Genomic DNA, 27,001 nt, shown 5'->3' on the forward strand with positions numbered 1-27,001 from the left:
CGATGTGATTGTAGCAGGCTGTAAGTTTGTTAAGATCAGTTTTACTTATATTTTCTAGAAGTGGGGAAGCATATAGGAGGGTGGATAGTAGGTGCGAGCGTGCAATGGCTATTTTAGCTATGGGGGTGAGGAAGGTTTTTAGTCTATAGAGTGAGCCGAGTTTTTTGTTGATGGTTCTGATAGTCTGTCTAATATGGAGGTCAAATTTTAAATAGTTATCTATTGTAACACCTAGCAATTTGGTATTGGGGTCAGGGGAAATAATTGTCCCATTGTTAGCTTGGATGGTAAAGGAGAAGGGTAAGGACCTCTGGGTTGGTGGAAATATAAGCAGTTTGGTTTTTTTTGGGATTGAGTAGTAGGCGACGTTTGGATAGCCAATTTTCTACCACAGAAAAAGTAGTCTGGGTGTCCCTTTTTAGATCATCTGGTGATGTAGCTAAGCAGATTAAAGTGGAGTCATCAGCATACTGAATACAGTTGATGTTTGCTATGATGGTTGGAAGATCATTAATAGAGATGGAAAACAATAGTGGTCCTAGTATGGAGCCTTGTGGAACTCCAGTAGTAATGGGTAATAGATTTGAGAGCTTATTTTGCCAAATGACTGCTTGTTTCCTGTCATGGAGATATGATTTAAACCGAAGAAGGGCACTGGGATGTAGTCTAAGTGTCTGCAGGGTAGAGATCATAAGGTGATGGTCGACCATGTCAAAGGCCTTGGAGAGGTCTAGGAAGAGGGCAGATGAGGTGCTATTATTGTTGCGGTTGTCATTAATAGTGTTAGTGAAGGATAGTAGGGCAGAGGTAGTACTATGATGTGGTTGAAAACCATGTTGGGTATCAGCCATTAAGTCATTTTGGATTAGGTGTTGCATAAGTTGTTTGTGTATACATTTCTCCATAATCTTGGCTAGTGTGGAGAGTATGGCTACGGGTCTGTAGTTGGAGTATTCAATGGAGGGACCTCCTTTATGTAGTGGAATAACATAAGATGGTTTCCAAATTATGGGAATTTTGGCTTCGGAAATGGTTCGGTTGATTAGTATGGAGATGGGATAGGCAACAGCGTCAGCTGTCAATTGTAGATATTCTGCTGGGAGTTGGTCAGCAGATAGGGTGGTGGGTTTTAGTTTTTTGAGAAGCTTGCAAATATAGGAGGTAGGTACAGGCTGAAAGCAAAATAGATTTTGGGTACCAGAGTTATTGTTGTTTTCTTCCAGGGTACTTTGAGGTAGTTGGCTTGCAAGAGCTTGAATGGTTTCAGTAAAAAAATGATTGAAGCCGTCAGTGACCTGTTCAGTGGTTTTATTAGAGTTAGCAGCCGGGTTGAGGTTTTACCTGGATACAGTAATTTGTTGATCCCAGCCCAGAATTTTTGAGGATTATTCTGATTATTCACCTGTAGTCTACAGTAATAGTCTTTTTTATCGAGTAGGATAAGTCTTTTTGTATCATTCCTTGCCTGTCTGCATTTGTTATGATCCTGGGGATTTTTGGTAGTTCGCCAGGTGGCCCATAGTTTGTTTCTACTAGAGATTTTTGCTCTTATTTCTACCCTTTTTGAGGCATCGGCCATTTGTGACATAAAATTCTTATCTTGGAAAACTCTGTTTTTAATGAGCATTACCTCTGCCAGGAGACTATCCAAAATACAAGCCTTGTCATGCAAATCTCCCTACTTAGTCTTTCATAAAGATAGGGTCTCCCTTCGGATGTTTCCCTCCTTCCTTTCTAAGGTTGTTTCTGAGTCAAACATCAGTCAGGTTGTACATCTCCCAGTCTTTTTTCCCAATTTTTCTAATAGAGGAGACTACTGTCTACATTTACTTGATGTTCACTGTTCACAGAACTAAAGATATAAGACAATCTGGCCAATTATTTGTTTCCTTTTCTTCAGTTACGTTAGGAAGACCAGTGTCTAAAGTCACGCTGGCTAAATGGCTTAAAGGGTGTATTACCTTTGTTTACGACAAAAAAGGCATCCATTCGCCAGGATCTGTGAAAGCTCATTCAGCAAGAGCTATAGCAGCATCTACAGTGTTTCATACCACAGCTTCTATAGATGATATTTGGGCAGCAGCAGAAACCTGGGCATCTCCTCACACCTTTATTATGCATTACAAATTAGACCTGGTGTGTAGGAGTCACTCAGGAATATTATCCCATGAGAGCTCACACAATTCAGGTAGCTAGGAACTCTGTCCCACAGTCAAGGATTACGTGACGATTAACACATCAGATAAAGAAGTTATGTCTAACCATAATGTTTCATGATCTTCACTAATCCTTGACATCCCCTCCCTCCTTCCCTCTACCTTTAGAAATCTTGGTGGATCGTATCTTCTCAAAGACTGGCCTGTATAGTATTAACTCAGATATAACCTCATATTACATATTCTTCTGGTCTGTCATCATCCTTTGGTGAGGAGCATTGTGGGTAGAGCTTAGCTCGAGAGATTTGGAAGGCGCAAGCTGGAATAATGCCCAAATTGGTTCCAAGGCTCGGAACTGAGCCCACAGTCAATGATTAGTTAAGATCGACAACACAGATCGAACATTATAGTAAGACATAATTTATTTTTTCCCTTTGTCCTCTAAGTACCAGGAAAATCTTTGATGTTCCACCCAATTAGAGGGAATAAGCAGCAATTCGCATACAACAGCTGCTAAACAAAAGAGCCATCCAAGAGGACTCTCCAGGCCAGAAAGGATCCGGAACTTACTTGAAATTCTTTTTAGTGTCAAAGAAAATGGTGACTGGAGACCAATTCTGGATCTCAGCAGTCTGAACAATTTTGTTCAGAAGACAAAGCTCCGGATGGTCATGGTTCAATCGATTTTTCCATTACTAGAGAAAGACGACTGGATGTGCTTGATAGATCTCCAGGATGCATACTATCACATAAAAATGTACAGACGATCCATGAAATTCTTACACTTCCAGCTAGGGACCAGTCATTACCAGTTCAAAGCAGTGACCTTTGGTCTCACCATAGCCCCCCAGTGTGTTCATCAAATGTATGGCAGTGGTAGCAGCTCACTTGATACTGCACAGATTCTGGATGTTTCCTTAATTAGACTATTGGCTCATCTTTGCCCCAGCCAGACATCAACTCATCATGGGAAAAGAAAAAAAGTAATACAGATTTCTCTTTAGTTAGGCATAACCATACATTTCGAAAAGTCACATCTGCAACCATCTCAAACTATACAGTTCATAGGGGTGCTACTTGACACAAGGTCAACGATTGTTTCTCTACCCCTTTCCAGAGTTCAAACCCTAAGATCACAAGTCAACAAACGACTGTGCAGTATGACAGTTCCCCACTTGTGTGGTCCTACAAGCACTAGGATCAATGGTGACAGCAATACCCCTTGTTCTGCTAGCCATTTTCCACATGAGGATTCTTCAATGGATGTTGACATTTCAATGGTTGATTCTACAGCTTCCCCTTTCAGCTGCAATTCAAATCACCAACCTGTGCAAAAAAATGACCTGAAATGGTAGACACAGTCGGAACAACTTCTACAAGTTCGTCTGTTTGTCCCTTCTCAGCCCAAGACCATGGTGACCACAGATGCTTCTCACTTGGGGTGGGGGGCATTACCTGGGAAAGACATTTCAAGGCATGAGGTCCCCCCAAGAGGCCAATTTGCATATCAATGTTCTGGAGTTGAGAGCAGTGCTTTTAGTGTTGCAAGCCTTTCAGGATGCTCTACTGCCGGGAATTATTGCTATGCAAACAGACAACATGTCAGTGGTTTGGTACATCAAAAAGCAAGGGGGAACCAGATCATACCACCTGTGTCGAGAAGTATTATGAGTCTGGCAGTAGACAATCTCTTCCAACCGCTTTCTTTTAAAAACTCATATTCCAGGGGAGACTAACATACTAGCAGACAAACTAAGCAGGTGTATTCTGTTACATCTCAAATGGTCCCTCAAAAAGAAGGTGGCAGACTTGAGTTTCCATGAGTGGGACCAGCCTTGCTGCAATCTCTCTGCATCTCCTCTAAACAACAAGTGCAGCAGCTACTTTCCCCTTATCCTCCACAGGGAGAGTCACCGAGGGATGCTGTACTTCACGAGTGGCCCCCAGGGTTACTATATGCTTATTCTCCAATCCCACTAATATTGAAATTCCTTCAGAGAGCTGCTAGGTTGAAGAGCAAGGTCCTTCTCATTGCTCCCTTTAGTCCTTGACAAATTTGGTTTCCTTTCCTGTGGCCTCATTTGATCCATCAACCCTGCATTCTGGACCCAATTTCAGGCCTTCTGTCTCACCCGACAGAAATAGCTCATCCAGATCTTCCAAAGCCCAGGCTGATGGCTTGGTTTCTCCATTTCCAGTAATAGCCAGACAACCTATGCTCTCCCCCCGTTTGCAGAATTCTATTATCTTTCCTCAAACCATCTGTGAGAAATGTATGCTAGCAAATGGAAAAGATTTGTGCATTGGGCAATTAAAAGTGATATGGATCTCTTTTCTGCACTGATTCATACTATCCTGGACTTTTTGTTGTTGCTTTTTTATCAAGGAACCCGTTCTTCTACAGTAAAGGTACAATTAGCAGCAATTTCCAATTTCCATGTTGGTCTTGATGGTTCTTCCCTTGCTTCCCATAAACTTTGTAAGATCTTTCTACATGGAACACTTCTGTTGAGCTCTCCAGTTAAGATCCTTCTACAATGTGGGACTTAACTCTGCTACTGCAAACTTTGGTTCTTCAGCCCTTCAAACCTGCAAATACTTGTGATCTCAAATTGCTGTCTTGGAAGACTTTATTTTTGGTCGGCATTACTTTGGCCAGACGCATTCAGAAATTCAAGCTTTATCAGTGAAACCTCCATACCTACTTTTCATAAAGATAGAGTTACATTGTGAACTAATGCATCTTTTTTGCCCATGTTTTATCAGAATCCAACATTAACCAATCTATCAACTTCCCAGTTTTCTTCCCAAATTATGCAAAGGCAAATGTTTGTCATATTCACTAAATGTGCATACACAACTGCATTTCTTCTTATACAGAACTAAAGACTTCAGATCAGTTATTTGTTTCTTTTGTGAAAAAAAAAATCGGACAAGCCACTGTCCAGTTTCCCTGGCTCACTAATTCAATTTCTTTCATTTATGATACATTGAAATTGCTTTTAACTAAGCAATTGAGTGCTCATTTTACAAGATCCATAGCAGCTTTCTCAGCATTTCATTCATGAATGACATTTGTGCAGCAGCAATTTGGGCTTCACCTCACACCTTCATATCTTATTACAAGCTAGACTTAGTTTCTGGAAGTAGGGCATCATTTGGCTCAATGGTGCTCAGGAATATCCTTCCTTGAAGCCACCCTGGGATTAAAGTAGCTGGGGACTCTGTCCCATCAGTCCTGGATGGAATGAAAATTGACAACATCAGATAAAGAAGTTAAGTGCTTGGCATAATGTTCATTTATATTGTCCATTTTCATTCCTCCTTGATTCCCGACCCACCAACCCCATCCAACATTGTCTGAAGAGAAAGTGGATAGAGCCAATATTGCAGTCTTTCACCTTGCCTTTTATGAGTTCAGATATAGCTTTGTGCTTTCATTTCCTGCTATATTTTTCTGCTTAGAAACGTTTTCTATACAAGTAAAATATTAGTCTTTTGCCATAATCTGCAAGCAAGATCTGAGGTAATGGAGGTGGCACATTATGGTTAAGGGAGAAGCTGAAGACTTCAAGGTTACTACAAGCTTTTGCAACAGCCAAGTTGGATCCAAGGGCTCAGATCCGAACCTATCAGTTGAGGAGGAATGAAAATGGACAACACAGATTGAACATTATGGTAACTACATAACTTATTTTTTGTGACATTATATTTGCTACAGGTCAAATACTGGAAAAATTATTTGAAGACTATGAGAAGTAGAAGAAAAAAATATACCATGGAATTTGTACATATTTAAAACTTCTTATAGAGAGATGAAGAAAACATTAATATACAATTTAGGACTGAAGTAGATAGACTTTAAAAGGCATTTATTGAAGTTATGTAAAAATGTATTAGATATATCGACAGTGTATGATAATAGCGATTTAGGGAATGTGGCGTGGGATTGTAAAGTGATTTTGAAAATTGCAAATGAAAGTATTGTGCATTTACCAAATGGTATAACTGTTGAAGGAAGTAGCGACATGATAAGATACTGGGGTCAGCCTAAAACATGATTTTGTGAGGTAAAATGATCATTTAATCAGTAATAGTGATAAAAGAAGATGTTTTCCATGTGGAAAAATAGGACATGATGTACGGGATTGTGAAGTGAGATGTTACAAATGTAATAAAAAAGATTGGGAGGAATGTGAAGAAAAACGGAAAAAGATGGAGGCTGATATAGACTTAACAGGGTGAGGCTGGGCAAAAAGATGTAAAAACAGTGGAAACACAAACAGAAATTATGGATAAAGAACAAGTTGTACAAAAAGGCAGCATACAGGAAGAATTTAATTTGGGAAGAATGCAAGAAGAATCAGGTTTGAGCGATAGTGACGATGTTAAGTAGAATATAGTAAAGCAAAAAAGAAATTTGATTGGTAATTGGTAAAAGAGTGCAGGCGAGGAAAAAGAAAATTACAGAGGGATTTAAAAAAGAGGGGGAAAGTCTGAATACCTATTCCTTAAAGTATAATTAAGTGAAAAGTTTTAGCACTAAATGTGAATGGTTTTAAGAAGTTAGAATAATATAAATCTTGGAATGGTGTAAAAAGCAAGATAGTGATGTTATTATATTACAAGACATTAGATATTTGTCTCAGAAAGAATGATATCAAACCTTACTGCGAAGGGGAAGAAATGTTATATGAAATCTCAGGAGGGGAACCTGTTCAGGAATACTTATACAATTAAAGTGTTAGATGTTACTTTTGTTACAACAGGTAGAATTACTGTTATTGATGTAAGATGGAGGGATCATGTTATTAGAATTATTGCAATATATGCATACTTAACAAAAAAGAGAAGAGACATGTTTAGAAATATAATTCAATATGTAGCAGTTAATATGGAAATTATTGTAGCAGGGAATTTTAATTGCAACTTACGGCAACATAAAAAGAAGTCATAAGATGTTAAATTAATATGGGACTGTGACGACCCTTCACTGGACCAGTAATCAAGGAGCCTCAATCTGCACCTGTGGGGGGACGTTCACTAGGAGGATAACAGGTATGCACACAGTATTTCCAGATGTAGCTGTCTGCATCAAATGCAATTTCCCTTAACAGCACACAGAGACCACAGTCAGTCCAGGGATGGTCCCCCTTTCTCCATATCCCCAGTAAGACTCCCCACTGGCACAGCTATAGAGTTGAGACCTCAGCTGAGTGACCAAGCCAAGACCTCCAGCACCCTCTCTGTCCAACCAATACTTTGTGTCCCTGCCCAAGTAGCTGACACACATACTCTTTGAGGTTTGATTTACACTCACACATACACACACACACACACACACACACACACACACCTGGGAAAGGCTGTCACAGGTTTACTAGCTATCCCCCCTTCTGGCAGACTGTAAAATAATTAACACCACCACCACCAGTCACTCCTTATCAGCTGCTTTAGGGCCCTTAATAAAGGGTGTCCAGTCTTGCTGTGTAATAGTAATATTAATACAAATGGTAGTTTGACCAAGAGTAAAGCGATTAGGAGTGGCCCACACAGTGTCACCAAATAAATATGCAAGTTCTCTGAAAACCTGAATCTCCCTACACAGATCAACTACAATGAAAGGGTGAAATATATTTAATCATAAATAATAAAATAACAAGAAAATACTAAGTATATATTCACAGTGATAGAGTTCAAAACCACAGGAATATTTAAAATATCAGCAAGAAAGTCACGGTTGGAACGCTAATACTGGCTGGTTAAAGTAAAGGCTGCTGACAGCAAAAACACATAGAGAGTAATCCAACGACTCAGATGTAACAAGGCAGGAACGTTCTTTATTCAATTTCAGTAAGCGCTTTCACCCACTCAGGGCTTCATCAGACTGTGTAAGGAGATAGTACAATCACAGTCCTTATATACTTCAAGCAATTAATTAATTAGGCAAACAATTAAAATATATGCTTCAAAATATTTCAAAACATACATATATTTGGTTAAAAACATGAAAAGTCACTACCACATTGCTTAATAAATCCATACAAACACTTATATTGGTTTAAAATCTATAGATAGTGGAAATTTTGGGAAACTACAAGGGATTATGATGTTAATCGTTTGAATTTTATTGTTAAATGGTGAGTTTTATATCTATAGATTTTAAACCCATATAAGTGTTTGTATGGATTTATTAAGCAATGTGGTAGTGACTTTTTATGTTTTTAATCAAATATATGTATGTTTTGAAATATTTTGAAGCATATATTTTAATTGTTTGCCTAATTAATTAATTGTTTGAAGTATATAAGGACTGTGATTGTACTATCTCCTTACACAGTCTGATGAAGCCCTGAGTGGGTGAAAGCGCTTACTGAAATTGAATAAAGAACGTTCCTGCCTTGTTACATCTGAGTCGTTGGATTACTCTCTATGTGTTTTTGCTGTCAGCAGCCTTTACTTTAACCAGCCAGTATTAGCGTTCCAACCGTGACTTTCTTGCTGATTTTACTTTAACTTTGGAACGCTGCATCTCCGGTGGACTGTTTTAGTTGTTTAATATTTAAAATATCATTGCAGTACAGGCTCACACAAATAAAGAAAACAAAATCTAAACTAAGCTTTGCTATATTCCTGACTATATCTGAGAATTACTATACCCTAGTAACTTACTTAGAGCAAGGCATATGTGGTGAATGGTGTTTCTTGTTGTCAGATCCAAGATAGAATACAGAATGCTGTGTCTCACTGAGAGACTTCTCAAAATAATAAAACTATTACTGCTGGGATAGCTTGCAGAACAACATCATTTCTGGTCATCAGACTTCTAGTTCCCAGGCCAAAACTTCCATTGCTGGCAGCTGGTAGCATTTTGCATCTACCTGTAAAAATACATAGACAAGGGCTTTTGCTTAGATCTTTAACAAGTTCTGGAAGTCATAAAACAATTGCATTCCTTCATGCTTCCAAAGTAGCAGTTAGTTCACCCCAAGGTCAATACAGAAAGCTTCCTAGTACAGACTGTGTGTTGCTAGCTACACTGAAACATCTTTATGTCCTAGCCTATAAAGTAATTCAATTTCAGATATTTTTATAAAGTTTACTGGACTGAGGTTGACCCTCTAGTTTCCTCTGTTAACATATACATTTAAGCAGTTACAGTAGTACGTGTACATTTCTGTTCTCTTCTAGTAGGGCACACTGTGGATACATTTTAAGCACAAGCACTTTACAAATACATTTTCAATACAAACATCTGTACAAAGCAGTTTGATATACACATGACATACAGTTCCTTGTATAAATCAGTTTGATATTCACAAATGACATATAATTATTTACAAAATTCCAGCCAGCTGTGTTGTCAGTACCTCCTTTTGTCACAGGGACATTGTAAAATATGGACAGTTACAAATTTGGAATTTAGAGACTTGAACACACAGAACAGGAGATAAAAGAACAGAAATAGTTTATTTTTAATGTCAGAAACTTTAGTAATAGTAAAACAAGGAGTGTTATTGACAGGATGTTCAGACCATAGGGCAGTTTGGATTACAATACAAGGAAATGCTGAGTTATAAAAATAGGGAAAGGCTTAAAAAGAGTAAATGAGGTGAAATGGGATGTTATAAGGAGAGAAAATATTATGAAATTATGGCAAAACCATGTAGAGATGAGAGCATTTTATAAAGATTGGTCAGAATGATGGTTAAACTTCAAACTGAAATACAAAAATTGCTATGTCACATGGGAGAAAGAGAAAATATATATTGGAAAAATAAAGTATAAGAATTTAAGTAATGATACAATCGATTGTCTAGAGAAGAATGATGAAAATGTCTTTATTACGGAACAAGAATTACATGAGTTGAATAAGAAAAAATAGAACATTTATTGTAAAAATAAAAACATTTTCTGCAAGGAAGAAAGAAGTCACACCATATTTAAGAAAAATAATTAGAGAATAATCATGTAATGACAGAAATGAATGTTTCATTAGGTATAACACTTAATACACAGGAGTAGATTATGAATATAGTAAAAACATATTAGGACATATTTAAAGAGAAGGAATGGAAGGTACATGCATTTTCTGACAAGGATAATAAGAATTTAGAAAAAAGAAATAAAAATAGAGAAATTAGAACAGGTGTTAAAAGTAATTAATTTAGATTTCGCAGCAGGAACGGATGAAACAGAATATAAGATGTATAAAAATTTGACTGCAGAGCAAAAAATGGTTTGTAAAGGTATTAAATGAATGCTTGAATAAATGTTTAATGTATAAAGAGTTATGTAGGGGTGTTATTAGATTTATGTGGAAAAAAGGTGAGAAGAGAGAAATACAGAATTGGAGACCAGTTGTATTAAATAACACAGATAATGAGCTTTTTATGAAAATTCTACAAAAGATGGAAGATAAAGTGGGTAAAGTTGTAAATGAATACTTGTATGGTATAAAAGGTAAAAGAGTTCAAAATTTATTATCAATAATTAGAGAGTTAGTTTAAGGTATAGTACTTGGAAATATTCAGATGGAAAAGTGATGGTAGGAGATTTAAGTAAAGTTTTTGATGTGATTCATCATTCAGTATTATGGGACATATTTGCATATAAGCAAAAAGATTAAAATGTTTGTACTTCAGCATATAAGTATAATATAGTGAATGTTATGATAAATGGATGGTTAGTGAAGATATACAATTAGAGAAAGATATTAGACAGGGTTGTCCACTGAGTGGTACATTATTTGTTTTTTAATGAATGTAATATCTACATATATGAATATAGAGATGGATGCAATGAGTTATATTTCAAATGAAGAGATAAAAATGCCTATTTTGTTAAATTATACAGATGATTATTATTATTATTGCAAGAGTTGGAGCAGGTATGAATGCAGTGACAAATGCAGGAGATTATTCAGGTAATAGGTTTTGTATTAAACAAAGACAAGTTAAGGTTTAGGATTTCAGGTGGAATTAAATTTAATCTGACAAAAATTAAAAATTCTTGGAATTAATTTTGGAAAACCAGAAATTATAGAAACAATATGGAAGGAGAAAATAGAGGAAATGAAACGTGTGTATTTTGGAAGTCTTTTTGGCTTTCTTTTAATAAAGAAAAGTTAATGTAATTAATTCCACACTATTATCCAAAATTACTTATTTAGCAGGTGTTTTCAATGTTCCTTTGAAGTTAGAGAAAGAAATGTATAATATAATAGGTTCTATATTAGTTCGCCGAAATGGTATCCCGGTGAACACCTATTCAGCGACCCGTAATCAGCATAAATTGCATCAGCAATTCACTGAATTTACTAAGGGCAACAAAATAGTTGCCTGAAGCACAACAGACCAACTTTTACTTGACTCAAACCCACCCAATTGGGGGCCTTCACCCCCCCCACACCCCCCAACTATATATACCAACTCGGAGATCGCACTACAGTAGAGAAAAGGCCAAAGTCCTGTATTTGTCCTTTGTGCTTTGGGCAACTATTTCATTGCCCTTAGTGAATTCAGCAAATCGCCGAAGCGATTTTCACTGATTACAGGTCACTAAATATACCCGCGGTGGTGGTGCTGCGGTAGCGTTGTTGCCTCACAGTAAGACGCTGTCCGGTTCGATTCTCAGCTAGAGCGTCTTCTGCGTGGAGACATGCGTGAATGGGCGTACCTTCGTTGAAGGTTATGCGTCAGGCCTGGCAAGCTGGTACGTAAAAATCAACTGCCAATCATTTGCGGACCGGAGTTCCACTGTGGCGACCCCTAACCGGGAAAAGCCGAAAGACACAAACAAACAAACAGGTCACAAAATATGTGTCTGCTGGAATACCATTTCAGCGACCGAATATAGGCCCATATAATATTTCCTTTCATTTGGGGATTAAGCTTGAACCCAGTGAAAAGAGAGGTCCTACATGTGAGAAAAGGAGGACTGGGGCTAATAAACCCTATATAGTGTATATGGTTTCATTAAACTTATATAGAGTAATGAAATGTTTAAAGAACAATGATGTTTCTTGAAGCTTGAACCCAGTGAAAAGAGAGGTCCTATATGTGAGAAAAGGAAAAGGAGGACTGGGGCTAATAAACCCTATAGTGTATATGGCTTCATTAAACTTATATAGAGTAATGAAATGTTTAAAGAACAATGAGGTTTCTTTATTAATGAAAATATTAAGTTTGAAGTATAAAACAGAATGGTTATCTTTTTCAGTTAAAAAAAAGAAAGTGTGTTGTAATAAAAAAATGGAAAATTAAGATTAGCTAGTGGAAAATAAATGTGAAAGAAATTGAAAATGAAAAAAAAAATGCTATGATAGAATTATAGGATATTTCCATGGAAGGCTTTGAACAGAGAAAAAAGAATGATATCATGGCAAGAATGGAAAGATGTCAGGAAACTATAGAATGTCAAGATTTTCTGTGAAGGCTGGCCATTCAAAAATTAGTGGTAAATGTGAATATGCCTTACAAAAGTAGAAAAGGTAGAGTCTGTTTGCATTGTGGTGATTTTGAAATCAGTGAACATGCTTTTCTAGAATGTAAAATAGTTAAAATGTTATGGAAAATGATTCCAGATATGAATTGTTTGGAAAGATTTAAAAAGTAAGTAATATAAATATGGAGATGATTGAATTTGGGTATTACAAAAATAAAAGTAAAAAAGAGGTTAAAAGAATTGATAAAAAATGTTCTGCATAATATAGTTAATTTGAAACCAGGGAGTGAAGGAAATCATGTTTAATAAAAAATGGGATTTGACCATATTGAAAGAGAGAAGGTTTTGGTTGTGGAAATTGGGGTACTGTTCAAAAAAGTAATAACTGAATGCTGCATGTATATGATGAAGGAAATGTAGAATGTAGCAGGAAGATGTGATGTATGTTTTGTAAATATGGTATATAGTTTAAATAATGAAAATATGTATGTATAATATAAATAATCAAGACTATAAATAACTATGATTGTTTTAATAAAAGACCCTCTAATCTTTTTGATAGCTCAGTTGGATGTAAAAGATTTCACAGCATCTACGATTAACACAGACAGACAGGGCATCAGCTTAACATCTTATCCAAAGGACAACACATTCAGGAGTGCAGTATCAGCAATCCATCTACATGGTGTGGGAGTAGAACCCACATCCTTTTGCAACAAAAGCAAGTGTGTGCTACTTTGAAATTCTATAGCACAAATTTGCTAAACAAAGCAGTTGCACATTGAAGACAGACTTAGCATAAGCAATAATAAACTTCTCTTCCCTTGAAACTCACATTCCTTGAAAATGCATTGAAGCTTATATTCCTTGAAAATGGACTAAAACTCACATTCCTTGCATGTGTTTCAGCACATTTCAATGAACTCTGATGATTAAGTGAGCTGTTTTGTAGTTGCTAAGGCTCTTGTTTCCTTTAGCCAAGATATGGGGTCTGAGCCTGAGCAAGCTAATTAACTACCTTGCCTAACTAGGGCATTACTCTCTCTCACACACACACACACACACACACACACACATATACCTCTAAGTACCTGGAATTCTCCATCTCCCACGTGTATAGAAGAGAAGGCAGCAGCATTTCTCCAGTCCAGTGTGCATTTGGCAGTAGTTCCAAGTTCTCTAGTCCAACGTACGTTTCAAAAGGATGGAAGTCTCAGGTTCTCTAGTTCCAACTTGTGTTTAAAGCTCACATGTTGCTGTGCATGCATCCTTGAAGAAAAAAATGTAAAGATGCACAGGCAGTTGCAGAAAATGCAAATTTGTTTTTGTTTTTAATTATTTATTTAAAATTTAAATGTTGACCCCAGTGGGGCCTCCCTCCAAGCCAATGGGCCCTAAGCAGTTGCCTAGGTCACCTAGTACTGGATCCAGCTCTGCCCATGCCTTCTTCATGCTACCTTCCCACTTACCCTTCTTAAGAAAATAAAAACATGGGCATCTTTCTCATTAAAAATCAAACACCCTTATTCTCCCACCATTGCAAAAATGTTCCCTTCCAGTTGTCTAACTCTGTGTTGCTCTGTTGTTCTTCCCCTTTCTGACTGCCTTATCATCCCATTTATATTATAAACTCAGTTGGCACTTTGTTACTTTACAGCTATATAAGATGCTTCGATGCACATGTGAATGCATGTAGTGTCTAGCATGCTTACACATATGTTGATGTCCTGTGGTCACATGATCACCCACTGTGGTTTGCTTAGTTGCATGATTACTATTATTATTTATTTTATTTTATTCTACATTTGGTTACCGGGAAAGTTCAACTGGACAAAAGTCTTTTTTCAGCGGAGGCCCAGGGAGAAGAGCTCCACATATAACAAACATTAACAATTACAAAAACATGACAAATGAACAACAGTATAAAAATTTTTCATCCATGAAATCTAAGATAAGAAGACAAAACTATACATCAGCCAGGAGAAATGTCCTCTTATAACATAGATTAACATGCACAGCTTCATAAGAACAGAATAACACTATACATTTAAATCAAGGCTAAGATTACAATAGTACCTACTGCCATTTTCATCACTGAGAAAATCATTGTCACTTGTTCACGTTATGCTTCTTTGTGAATACTCCAATATGTGTGCATATGCATGTGTATATCTATGTATGTATATGTATGTATGTATTTTCATACCTGTTTATAAACCAAAGACAGTTAGGTAGGTAGAAAGGCACATAGATAGATAGATAGATAGATAGATAGATAGATAGATAGATAGATAGATAGATAGATAGATGGGATACATTCAGACTGTTGAATACTCTAAATATTGACTCTGAAAAGGTTGACCTGAAACATCAAAAGTCAAAATGTCAAGTCGCTTTTTGTAGCAGTTGACAGAAATTGTGAACTGTGTTTTTGCCCTTTCTCCAGTGTTGTATGCTGTCAGAGTTTATATATGTAGTGGGGGGTGTGGGGGTCACAGCCCCTGCATGGGGGGAGGGTCCAGGGGGGAGCATGTTTCCTTTCTTTTTTTTTTATTTTCATGGTTTTGAGTTTCAGCCTTTTCGGTTTGATCTTTTCAGAGTCAATATTCAGAGTGCTGTGTGTTCAGAATGTATTCCATATAAACATACATACAAATATATATATAGAGAGAAGAGAGAAAGATTGAGAAAGGTATTTGTGGATATAGATATGTAAAATGAGGCATTTACTGACTTGTTTGTTTATATCATATTTATTTTGTTGTACAGGATTATCCAGGAGAAAGTCTGTTACTTGTATTTGACAGAGACTTTAAGTATGGGCAGAATTTTTACCTTGTTCTGACAGAAGAAGCCAAAGGCAGAATTTTGAATGTAAGTATTTTTCAAAATTTGAAAAACATTTTTAATAGCTACATTTTCACAAGTGTTGTTGCACACTGTATTAAAATGTAAATGTGGCTCAGCAAGAAATATTTTACAGATTTTAGTTTTTTGCAAGTGTTATGTTTGTGCTTGCTTTTAAACTGCATCTCCCTATATGTTTCTCTGTAAAACAGTTCATATACTTTGTAATCTTGAGTTAAAGGTAATGTTTTATATACAGTAGTAAATAAAGGGAAAAGATTCTACATGAGCTGCTAATCCCAAAACTTTACAGGACACTATTAAAGAATCTAGCCCATATTAAGAGGGCACCTGGGGATGGACAAAACTAAGGCAGGAGTTCTAACCAGATATTACTGGCTAGGCACAATGTCCAGAAAGCTAGAAAACTGCATCCCATCCTGGATATAAAAGTCTCTTGATCCCAAATACCTGTCACAAAAGTTCCATTTGAACATAATGCAATGGACAATGTGGGGCCACAAGTGAAACCTAATAGTGGTTATCAGTGTGTATTGACAAAATAGACTATACCACACCATTTCCAGAACAGAGTCTTTATATAATGCAGAGCTTATGCTAGATAAATAGACAGACAGAGAATTTGTAACTCTAAAACATGCATAATGACCAAGGGACTCCGTTTATGTTAACAGTATTACTTCAGTTATGCAAGTGAATTAAAGTCAGAGAGCTGAAGATATCAGTGTACCATCAGTAGAGAGGTTTACTAAAACATTGAAGGCCATGTTAAGGCAGGTTACTGACACAAATGGGAAGAGTGCTACATGCTTTGACTTAAGTGTACCCCATTTGAACTCTGAAATAGCAGGCATCTGGGAGGACTACTTGACATTGCTATTAACTGGGTTTTGGCACCATCGCTTTGATGGCACTTCCTAAAGAGCCATGTTGTATGACCCCTTTTCAGTGTTGGAGACTTTGGCCTTCAAAGTGTCTGTACTGATCCCCTCTCCAAAGCCATAAAGTCATAGAAAGTCATAGGTTCAGAGGTACATACTAGGCTAATGGCCCTGGAGCCTTTACAAGCCTAGCCCATAGGATTACCCTGGCATCGTGCCACCCGACCTTAGTTCCTAGTACCTCTGTTGAGTATAGCCAGTGGAGTGATCCCCGGGATGAATTTTCTATTTCCCATCCACTCATCAAGATTTCTCTTGAAGAGGACCAGTGAGGTGAGGCACTCTGTTTGGCATGTATGGGAAGTCTCTTCCATAGCATGGGCAGTCTCTGGGTTATGAACCTGTCACTTCAGCATGTTCTGTTGATTGTGGTAATGAGGTTGAGGTCTCAGGTGCATGTGGTGTGGAGGGATTGGGATTTGTTTAGATGTAGCATTTCTAACAGAGCTGGGTCAGACATGGCTTTGTAAGTCAAGCAGAGATCACCTCTAAGTAGGTGATATGAGACAGAGAATAGTTGGAGTTTTTTGAGTCTGTCCATATAGGACAAGTGCTTAAAGCCTAGGATCGTCTTTGTGAGACACTTTTGCGGCCTCTCCAGTTGTTGCAGGTGTCTAGTGAGGTACATGCCAAATGGGGCATTGTACTCGATGATTGGCCTAATAAGGGAAGAGTAGAGGGAGACAACGACCTCTTTCTTCTGGAGCATTTCTCCCCGGGCCTCTGCTGAAAACAGGCTCTGTGGAACCTAGTTGGACATTCCCGGTCAACAAATGTTAAATAAAAAATAAAAAAAATAAATTCTTCCTGGATCCAAGACCCTTAGTAATGAGATGTGCCACATAGAAGTACTTTCTGACCACAGTGGCAATGTGGTGGTTAAAAGAGAGGTTGCTGTCAAACTGTGTTCCCAGATCTCTTATAACACCTTCTATGTTCAGTGGACTACCATCGATGTGGTAATTCATGGGAACTGGGTTTTTCCCAAAGGGGGTGATGAGACATTTTTTGGCATTGAGCTTAAGGCCATGGTTGAGGCCTTTCTATAGGATATCAGCATCACTTGGGGAGTTAATAATAGCTCCCAACTTGCAATTGTCTGTGAACTTTGTCAGCCAGAGTCCCTTTCTGTTGACCTGAACTTCAGAGAAGTAGATACCAAACAGGAGAGGACACAGGACTGAACCCTGTGGGACTCCACTCATGAGTGGTCAGTAGTCTGACTTTGGAGTCAGCTACTTTCACACTGTGAGTTCTATCTGTGAGGCAGTTTGCAACCCGCCAAGTGATATAGGGGTTGATGCCTTGCTTAGTGAGTTTTTCTATGATTCCTGAGTGGAGAATGATATCAAAGGCCTTGGCCAGATCAAGGTAGGCTATATGAACCACCTTGCCTTCATCCACACCTCTGGTGACTGACTCAAAGAAGTCGACCAGGTTGAGTAGGTATGATCTACCCTTCACAAAACCAAACTTTGTGGGATGTTTGGAGATTCCCTATATCCTTGTTTATTAGGTCCATGATGATGCATTCCATAGCATTGCATATCAGACTCGTCAGGCTAATGGGGCGATAGTTCCCAGGGTTTGTAGTCACTCCTCCTTTGTGGAGAGGGTTGAATGTTGCGGTGTGCCATTTGGTAGGGACAAAGCCTGAGGTGAGGCTGTGATTGAACAGAGCACACAGGTGAGGTGCCAGTTCACTCTGTAGCTCATGTAGAACGCAGCCAGTGATATTGTCAGGTCCCATAGAAGCTGTATTCTTGGCCTTGGACAGTGCTGTTTTAACCTGTGGAGCAGTAATACTGGGTGCCTGGCACACTAGTGGTATTATGGTTGGTCCTTTGGGGGGGTAAAGTTGGCACTGAATCTGTTGGCCAGTATATTGGCAATATCTGTTGGCTCGGTATAGGAGATACCATTGTGCAGTAGCTCAGAGCAAATCTGGGTATTGCCGTGGAGATTCTTTACATAAGTATAGAAGGCCTTGTGGTTGTCTTTACTATCTGTTGCAATTCTGTTTTCATAGCTAGCTTTAGAGGATTTGATGAGGGATCTCAACTTTTTGTTGAGGCTGATAAGGGAGTTTTTCCAGTCTTGGGACTTCACCTTATTCCATATCAGTTTCCTCCTTCTGTTGTTGAGTTTGTTTATGGCAGGGGACCACCAGATTGGCTTCCTTTTTTTGGAGGAAAGAGTCTTGGTTCTATTGGATATTGCGAGATCCATGCATTTGTGTACATGTTCGTACAGTGCATTGGTGTATGATTCGGCAGTAATGCAACTATTTTGCATTTGCATGGGTTAGCCACCTCTATTTTTAGAGGCCCAAAGTTAGCTTTGGAGAAATTTTTCATGGTGGTTACCTTTGCGGGGGTGGGAGGAGGTGGGAGGGATGTGGATTTCCAAGGTGATTAGTTTGTGGTCAGATCTAACCAGGGAGGAGTTTACTACTGGTGTAGCACAACAGTCAACCCATGTTAGTAATCACCAGGTCAAGGATGTTGCTACCTGTAGTGGGGGTAAGAACGAGCTGGCCCAGGTCATTGGAATTAATGAATTCCAAGAAACGTTGGGCAAGTGTATTGGTACATGAGTAGTTTTCCCAGTTAATGGAGGGGTAGTTGAAGTTGCCCAGTATAAGAGTGTTAGGTTGGACCCTAATGTTATTCCAGGGTGCTTAAGAATGTGGAGTGTCAGTCTTGAGACATGGTTGGGGACCTATAGCAGGCTACAACCTGAATCGCTGTCTTAGCCAGTGTTAGCTGCAACTGAAGTATCTCTGATGTGTTATGTTGGGCTACCAGTCTGGAAGTGTGCGCATCCTTTATGAATATGGAAACACCACCGCCTTTGGAGCTTCAGTCCAAGTTTTGGGGCCGAAAGGTGTGGAATGAGTTATTAGCTGTTAGTGCAGGAGTGCCTTCTGCTGCTTTGAACCAGGTGTCTGTTACAGCACAAATGTCGATATTGTCTATTTTAAGGAGTGCTTTGAGTGAGTGCATTTTGAGATTTAGACTTCTAGCATTGAGCAGCATGACCCTCAGATTGCATTTGTTTGTAGCTGTTACGGTTGTAATTTGGTCTTAGGAAAACTGCCTAAAAAAGGCACTATAGGAGTGGCAAGAGCCTTGGCCAGTATCCGGAAAACCAGGGGTGACAGATGCAGGCCATCTCTGGCAAAGCATTGAGGTCTGTCAGTCATGTCATCCCAGGCAGACAGATACTGGATCCTCTTAGAATGACACCAAAAACTTAGCTAACTGTTGAAATCAGTCATTTCTGCTTCCACTGTGATATAATTCTGGGCTATGGTAGGATGCTGCTCAGGGCTAGAGTCACCCACCTGGGATACATAATCTGAGAGCTCCTCCATGTCTCTTTTCATGTAGTCCAGGGAAGTACGTCTCAGGTCATTCACACCCATATGTACAATGACAGAGTCATATTTGTACTTGCTGTTGAGGGACCTGAGTGCGTGTGTTATGTGGCGGATCCTGCCACCTGACAGGCAGCTGACTGTTACTTTCTCCTTATTCAACCTAGTGAGTGGGACATCAGTGTGCCTCACTATTGAATCACCTATGACTAGTGTGTTGGGCATGCTGTTTTGCCTTAGGGGCATTGGTTGAGTGGCACACTGTTTAGGAGAGCTATGTGTCTCGTGATTAGTGTTGTGTTATGGTGGTCGAGTGTGTTTCTGCCTTGGAGGTTTCTACAGTTTGGGTAGATTTTTATTGAGAGCCTCCGCGAAGGTGGGTGTGTAGTTTGTGTTTTTATGTGAAGGCAGTGCTGGTGTGTGTTCTGGAGGGCTGTTTGTTCCATGTGGTGTGGTGCAAGTGTTGACCTTCTCCTCTTGACCAGCTATTCCGGTCTTGGCTGGAGAGTGCGTGGCTTCTAGTTTGGATATATAAGTGCATCTCTCACAAGTCTAAGTGTTGGGAGGTAAGAGGAAAGGGTTGTCAGTGTACAGTTGCTACATTGTCTCAGGATGCCCAAGTTCACCAGGTTAATAGGAGAAAGCACAGGGCACTGACCTTTAGACATGCCTGGAGGGGTGGGCATTAATAATAAGTACTGGAGCTGTTTCCTTGTAGAACGTTTAGTGCTGGTAGCACTTTTGTGTGCTACAATAATTGCTACAAGAAGTCTGGTAAAGTGCTAGACTAATAATCTATTAAAAGTGCAGGAGAGGAGAGAACTAGCAGATCTAAGGGAAAAATTGAAGCGCAGACTTTGGCACCCACTCAGAAGCTTACAGACAGTCCTGGATACAGCAAATCTGTATCTGGACTAGACTAGTTACAGGAAAGGTGGGAAGCAAGTGCAAACACGGGCTTTTAAACCAGAAAGTTGAAAGAAATGGAAACACTGCCCAAACAGCCAATAAACTACAATTTCTGGGCCAGAAACCACTTCTCTTGTGGTAGATAGACTGCCTAGTGCTTACCACTCCCACTGATAAGCTAGAAGGCTTCCCTCCAACACAGAAAGGCTTGGGGGGCTCAGAAGCTTACTTACAGTCCTGGATACAGCATATCTGTAACTGGACAAGACTAGTTACAGGAAAGGCGGGAAACAAGTGCAAACATGGGCTTTAAACCAGAAAGTTGAAAGATATGGAAAAACTGCCCAGACGACCAATAAAACTATAATTTCTGGGCCAGAAACCACTCCTCTTGTGGTAGATAGGCTGCCTATTGCTTATCCGTTCCCACTGACAAGCAATGTTGATCTTGGAGATTGCCATTGTTGATCATGGCCAGTTCCTTTTTAGGAAGAATGGTACCAGTACTTGAGGGGTGCTCCTCTGATCTGATCGATGTAGGATCAGCTTTCAAGATTATGGAGAGGATTATAGCTTTATAGCTTCTCCTTTGAAGACATATTTTCAGGCTCTCTTGGGTTTGACTCTTTCAGGATACCTGGCCTTCTGTATCTCAGCCACTACTTGCATCCTAGGGTTAGAGGCAAGGAGGTGTCCTCAAGAAATCAGCACTAATGTAGTCTGAGTCTTCTAAGGAGTTGGACTTGCCTCATCTGACATTCCCAGAAAGAGAGCATGCAAAAGAAGGCATAATGACTCCCCTACAGATTCTATCATCTCAGATGCTGAGTTGGCTGATCAAGAGAGCTCCCCTCAGTGCCTTTCAGTAAAAACAGTAGACACCATATTTGATGAAATCCTGGAATTGATGTATCAGAGGTGATCCTGAGAGACCCACCCTCTCAGGATGATGAAGTCATTTTTGAGGCTTATCACTTGGCACCCCCTACTTCTTGGGGTGGTACCTCCTACTGATCACTGACTGTCTTATTGATTTGGCATCAGTAAGGTATGGCAAGAGCCAGATTCTCGAAAGTCTGTGCCCCCTAAAACTGGACAAGATACTTGGATCCCCTAAAGGCAGATAGTTTTGGCTAAGAATCCTACGTTTGACTCTATTATTGTGGCTGCTGTGACAAAGAAAGAGCTGACAGAAAATACAGCCACTGTCCATCCACCCAACAAAGAATCTAGGGCTTTGGACAGGATAGGGAAGTGGGCATATCTTTCAGCACCTTCACACTCACGGTCTTAAACTATACCACACACATGAATCACATTCAGAAGCATTTAGCAGGAAAAAACGTCAACTTCCTTGAAGAAGCCACACCATGGGCACTATGTTCAACATCACTAAATTCTTTGTGTGGCTCAAATACAGTGCAGCCAATATAGAGACTCATGTGGCAGGTGCAGGCATTATAATGATGAATCATGCCTGTTTTTGGCTTTGCAATTTTGTGAACAACTTTAAAGCAACTGTTATTAATGCCCCATTTGACAAACGTTTCATGGAAGAAACGATACAGAAGTATGAACAAGACAGGAAGATGTTATCTGCCAAAGACGTAGGTGTAGGTTTGAGACCATATAAAGATCTTATAACAAGAACCAAATGGGATCCAAATGTCTGTCGGTTAGGAAAACCTTGCATCAGCCCAATAACTCCATCTCTGAAAGGGGTTGTAATAGCAGAGATGGCCCTCTTAATGGATGCTGATCCAGATGTTGAGGTAGTCTTCAAAACCAGGGATATTGTGGTCACTTCTCTAATAGTCAATCTAATTGTCACAGAAAGGCTGCCCAATTGCAATCCTCTGGAGACAGTCAGGGCTAGTTTCTCCTATAATCTCCTGCATGAATGACCATCACATAGGACTCACAAGACTCTTGGGTAAGAGATGTAATACCCAGAGCCTATACCAGTCCCTTTTCCTTATTACCTCCCTTACCATTTTGGTCACTTCCATGCATCCTACTCCATCAACAAAAGGCAGCCAAAACAAATCCTTTGTCGTCAAAAAAAAAAAAAACAGCCCTCCAGTACATTCCACAAAACCAGGGAGGATGAGGATTTTATTCAAAATTCTTTTTGGCTCCAAAAAAAAAAAAACAAAGACCTCAGGCAAGTTTAGATTTTAGAGGCCTGAACACATGCACAAAAAATTACCCTTTTCAGAATGGTTACAGTGCAAGCAATTTTGCCTTTTCTTCAGGTGAATAATTGAATGTGCTCTATAGATCTTCAGGATGCTTACCTCCTTATCAAAACATACAGAGCTTCAGGAGCTACGTGCACTTCCGTCTAGGTGTCAGTCATTTTCATTTCAGGGATCTGCACTTCTATCTCACCATATGGCTGTAGTTGCTTCCTATCTGTGACCTAGATGAAATTCAAGTGTTTCTATATTTTGATGACTAGTTCCTAGCAGCCATGATAAGAGAGTGTTTACTCGAAGCAATAAATTACTTGCCACTGCTCTGTCTGTCCTTGGGCATATTCAAAAACTATGAAAAATCAAATCTGCAACCATCTCATACAGTTCACTTCATAGGATGCAAACTAGACACAACAAAATGCATGGTAACCCTTCCTTCAGAGAGAGTTCAAATATTAAAGTACTCAATACAGTTACCTCTTCATTTCATTTCTCCGCCAACAATCCTGGTTCTTCAAGTCCTGGGTATTATGACATCTTCCATGGTACAGTAAGCTAGGTTTCACGTGAGAATTCTGCAGTAGCTTTGCAGAGCACATTAGTGTCAAGTTTCAGAACTTCCTTTTACTTCTGCAGAGATAGTTTACAATGTTGTCTAACTTCCCTTTTCATTCTTTCAGGAAATCCCTTTGTTATGCCATCTCCAGCAGAAGTGGTGACCACAGATGGTTTCTTTCTGGTGTTGGGGGTGGGGGTGAGGGGGGTATTTTCAAAGGAGGATGTTCCAAGAGTCTTGGAGTCAACAAGAGGCCAAATTTCACATCAGTATCATGCAGGTGAGGGCATTTCTCCTATCATTGCTAGGAATGCAGGGGTGATTTCTTTCCAGACCAACTTGACAGTCATTTGGTACATCAACAAGAAGGGGAACCAGATCCTGTCCCTTATGCCAGGAAGCCATGAGAGTGTGGCAGTGGGCAATTGTTCCCCATTACTTTCTGATAGCAACACACATCTTGAGGAAAATTAACTGCCTTGCACACAAGCTCAGCAGATCAATTTTGATGCCTCACAAGTGGTCTCTCAGTCTAGTGGTTGCTCAGTAGATTTTCAAACACTGCGGCAAACCTTGCTGTGATCTCTTTGCCTTCCTGTCCAACAACAAATACAACAGCTACTCCACCCTGATTCTTCCAAGGGGGCAGTCACAGAGGGACTCTTTAGTCTGACAGTGGCCTCCTAGGCTTCTTTATGACTTCCTTTCCTCTAATGCCAAGAGTTTACAGAAAGTGGCAATATGCAAAACCACTGTGATCTTCTTAGTACCTTACTGGCCCAAGCAAATTTGGTTTTCCTTGTTGAAGCCTCATGTTGAGAAGACCCCATAAGTCTTGGATCCTAAGAAAGATTATTTTGCCCCATTCTTCCAGGTTACCTTACCTAGTCTGTTCACTCTGCAGTTAACTTCATGGTTTCTTCATGATTCCATTTATGGCCAAACACACTTCTTTATCAGATGAAATTGCTGTATCATTTCTGTGTCTCAAAAATAGTCTACATAAAAAAGTATCATACCAAATAGAAACGTTTCTTTGTTTGGGCAAAGTTTAACTTTGTCTTGGAAGAAAGTTCCCTTTGAACCAGCATCTTCACTGTCACATAAATTTATTTCATGGAAAACTGTGTTCCTAGTAACAGTGACTTCAGCTAAGAGAGTATTAAGACTTGTCATCTGTCCCACCATATTTAGTGTTTCACAAAGATAAGGTATCTCTATGCATAGATCCTTCTTTCAGTTCCTAGATTTTATCTATTTCAACTTAAACAAGCCTATTCATTTACCAGTATTCTTTCCAAAACATTCCAGCAATGCAGGGGGTATATCCTCCATACTGTCGATGTCCACAGACAATTAAAAATTTACTTTCATAGGACTAAACCATTCAGGAAGGATTCTCAGCTCTTCATCTCCTTTGCCACAAACAGGTGGGTACTAAGGTTTCAAAAATATTCTTATCTAGGTGACTGTCGATGTGTATTTCATTTGTATATTATGTATAATTGGCCCTTACTAGGCAGACCAAAGATGTACTGTTCTAGGTTTGTGGCCACATCTACAGTCTTCTTTAGAAACTCCTGTATTGATGAAATCTGTTCTGCAGCAACATGGTCCATGTTGCATACCGTTGCTAGATATTACAAATTGTAAATGATTTTGAGGCTAGGAGCTTCTTTTGGAGCCACTGACCTCAAGGGTCTCCTGTCATGATACCATCCAAGATTTCTAGTAGCTTGGGATTTTGATCCATCAGTCAGATCGGACAGAGAGGATGAATAGGATTCAGTAGTTATGTACTTTATAATGCTGGATCTTTTTATCCATGTCTGTTTGATGTGACATCCCTGACTCATTCAGATTGTCATTTCAGAGGACCTGGAGGACCGTTTTGAGCTCTTCTCCATCATTCTCTATGCAACCAAATTTTTCTGTTAGGCAAGCAAACTTGATCTGAAGTAACTAAAGGAAAAGATACATTATGGGAATGAAACAGTTAAAGTAGCTCGAGGTTGGGGCATTAGTATATGTGTGTGTATGTATATATGTATGTGTGTATATATATATATATATATATATATATATATATATATATATATATATACATGTGTGTGTGTGTCTATATATGGATACCCTAGCATCAATGTTCACAACGTCGACCAGAAAACAGTGATATTGCAAACATTAGCATGCTACCACACATTGCATCAGCACATGCAAAACTATAATACTAAATAGTAAACAAAAAAGGCCCCCACTCCACCTCCTAACTATGTATATTAACTCTAAGATTGTACAATATTAGGGAAAGGTAATTTCCCTACCCTGAATATTGTGCGATATCACACACCTGTCAGCCATCTGCTTAGCTGACTAAATTTTGGTAACTGAACAGGTTCTGATTAACTGTAGTATTGACAATAATCATCGCTGCCATATATATAGAAAGAAGAAAAGTATGTGGAAGTAAAACTGAATTTCCATTGTTTTCTCTAAGCAATCAGAAGAAAAAAAAAATGAGTCTGTCTTCACTATAAATGGTAGAAAGGAGACATAGGTTGATACAAGTACACTAATATCTATTATATCTGAAAAAATGTTACTTGTATTGTTTGCAAAGAAATGCATAAAAATACTACTTGAAACATAAATGGGTGAGAGCTTGCTATGGAATGCAAAAAAGATTATTTGTGTCTGTCTGTGGCATGCAGTGTGTGTGTGTGTGGGAGAAAATTGCTACAGAATGTATTTATTTATTTATTTACTTACTGGATAATTGGACTGGTCTTCTGACCCTTTTCAGCCACAACCCAAGCTTAAAGAGCAGAAAATGCATCACAGTCTTTCAATCAACAATTTTATATACAAAATGAGTACATAGCAAAATACAGAACAGAGTAGTAAGACTGAATGCAGTTAGGGTAAGATTAAAGCATCCAGTCAAAATGCTTTGAGAAAAAATATATACAAAATGTAAGCTAAGATATGCATAAAATATACTGCAATCATACATATAATGCATAAACTCCTATATGCATGTGAAATATTTGCTTATAAGATAGCACATTAAGAGGCTGAGAAATGTTTGTTAAATAGAGTTTATTAGTTGCAGGTAGATTCAGTAAAGAAGTACTCTTTAAGTGCATCTTTGAAGCTTTTAATGGTTTCTCCTTTTCTGATGTCTGTAGGCAGGTGGCTCCAGGTAGTGGGTCCGAGTCTAGAGAAGGTTCTGTCACCTGTAGCAGTTGTAAATGGAGGGCATACTAGAGAGACATTGTTGTCCTGTATGCTCCTGAGTATAAGTAAGGGTTGTGTTGTAAAGGTAGTTTCACTCTTAAAGGAGATCAGTGAGTGGCCATGTTTTAGCACCTTGTAAATTAAAGCACTTAAAAGAAAAGTGGCCCTATGAGGCACTGAAAGCCATTTGGAATTTTTTAGCAAATTGCAGTGTTGCATCTGGAGGTCTATGTATATTTTGGGCTGAATGCATAATGAGAAAAGAAAGGCCATATTCAAGTTTGAGTATTAAAATATGTTTAGCAGTGGCC

At 38.9% G+C, this 27,001-nt stretch overlaps 1 protein-coding gene across 1 annotated transcript in view; it reads left to right on the top strand.

Annotated features, from left to right (window-relative positions):
* Window positions 1-27,001, top strand: part of DNAI3 (dynein axonemal intermediate chain 3) — a 1,549,065-nt gene that overhangs the window by 521,159 nt on the left and 1,000,905 nt on the right. Inside the window, exon 5 of the mRNA XM_044086876.1 lies at window positions 15,372-15,476. Coding sequence (XP_043942811.1) covers window positions 15,372-15,476 — 105 coding nt within the window. The remainder of the gene's footprint in view (window positions 1-15,371; window positions 15,477-27,001) is intronic.

The sequence above is a fragment of the Protopterus annectens genome, chromosome 10.part0, assembly GCF_019279795.1.
Source record: "Protopterus annectens isolate FY-2018-M chromosome 10.part0, PAN1.0, whole genome shotgun sequence".
NCBI lineage: Eukaryota > Metazoa > Chordata > Ceratodontiformes > Protopteridae > Protopterus > Protopterus annectens.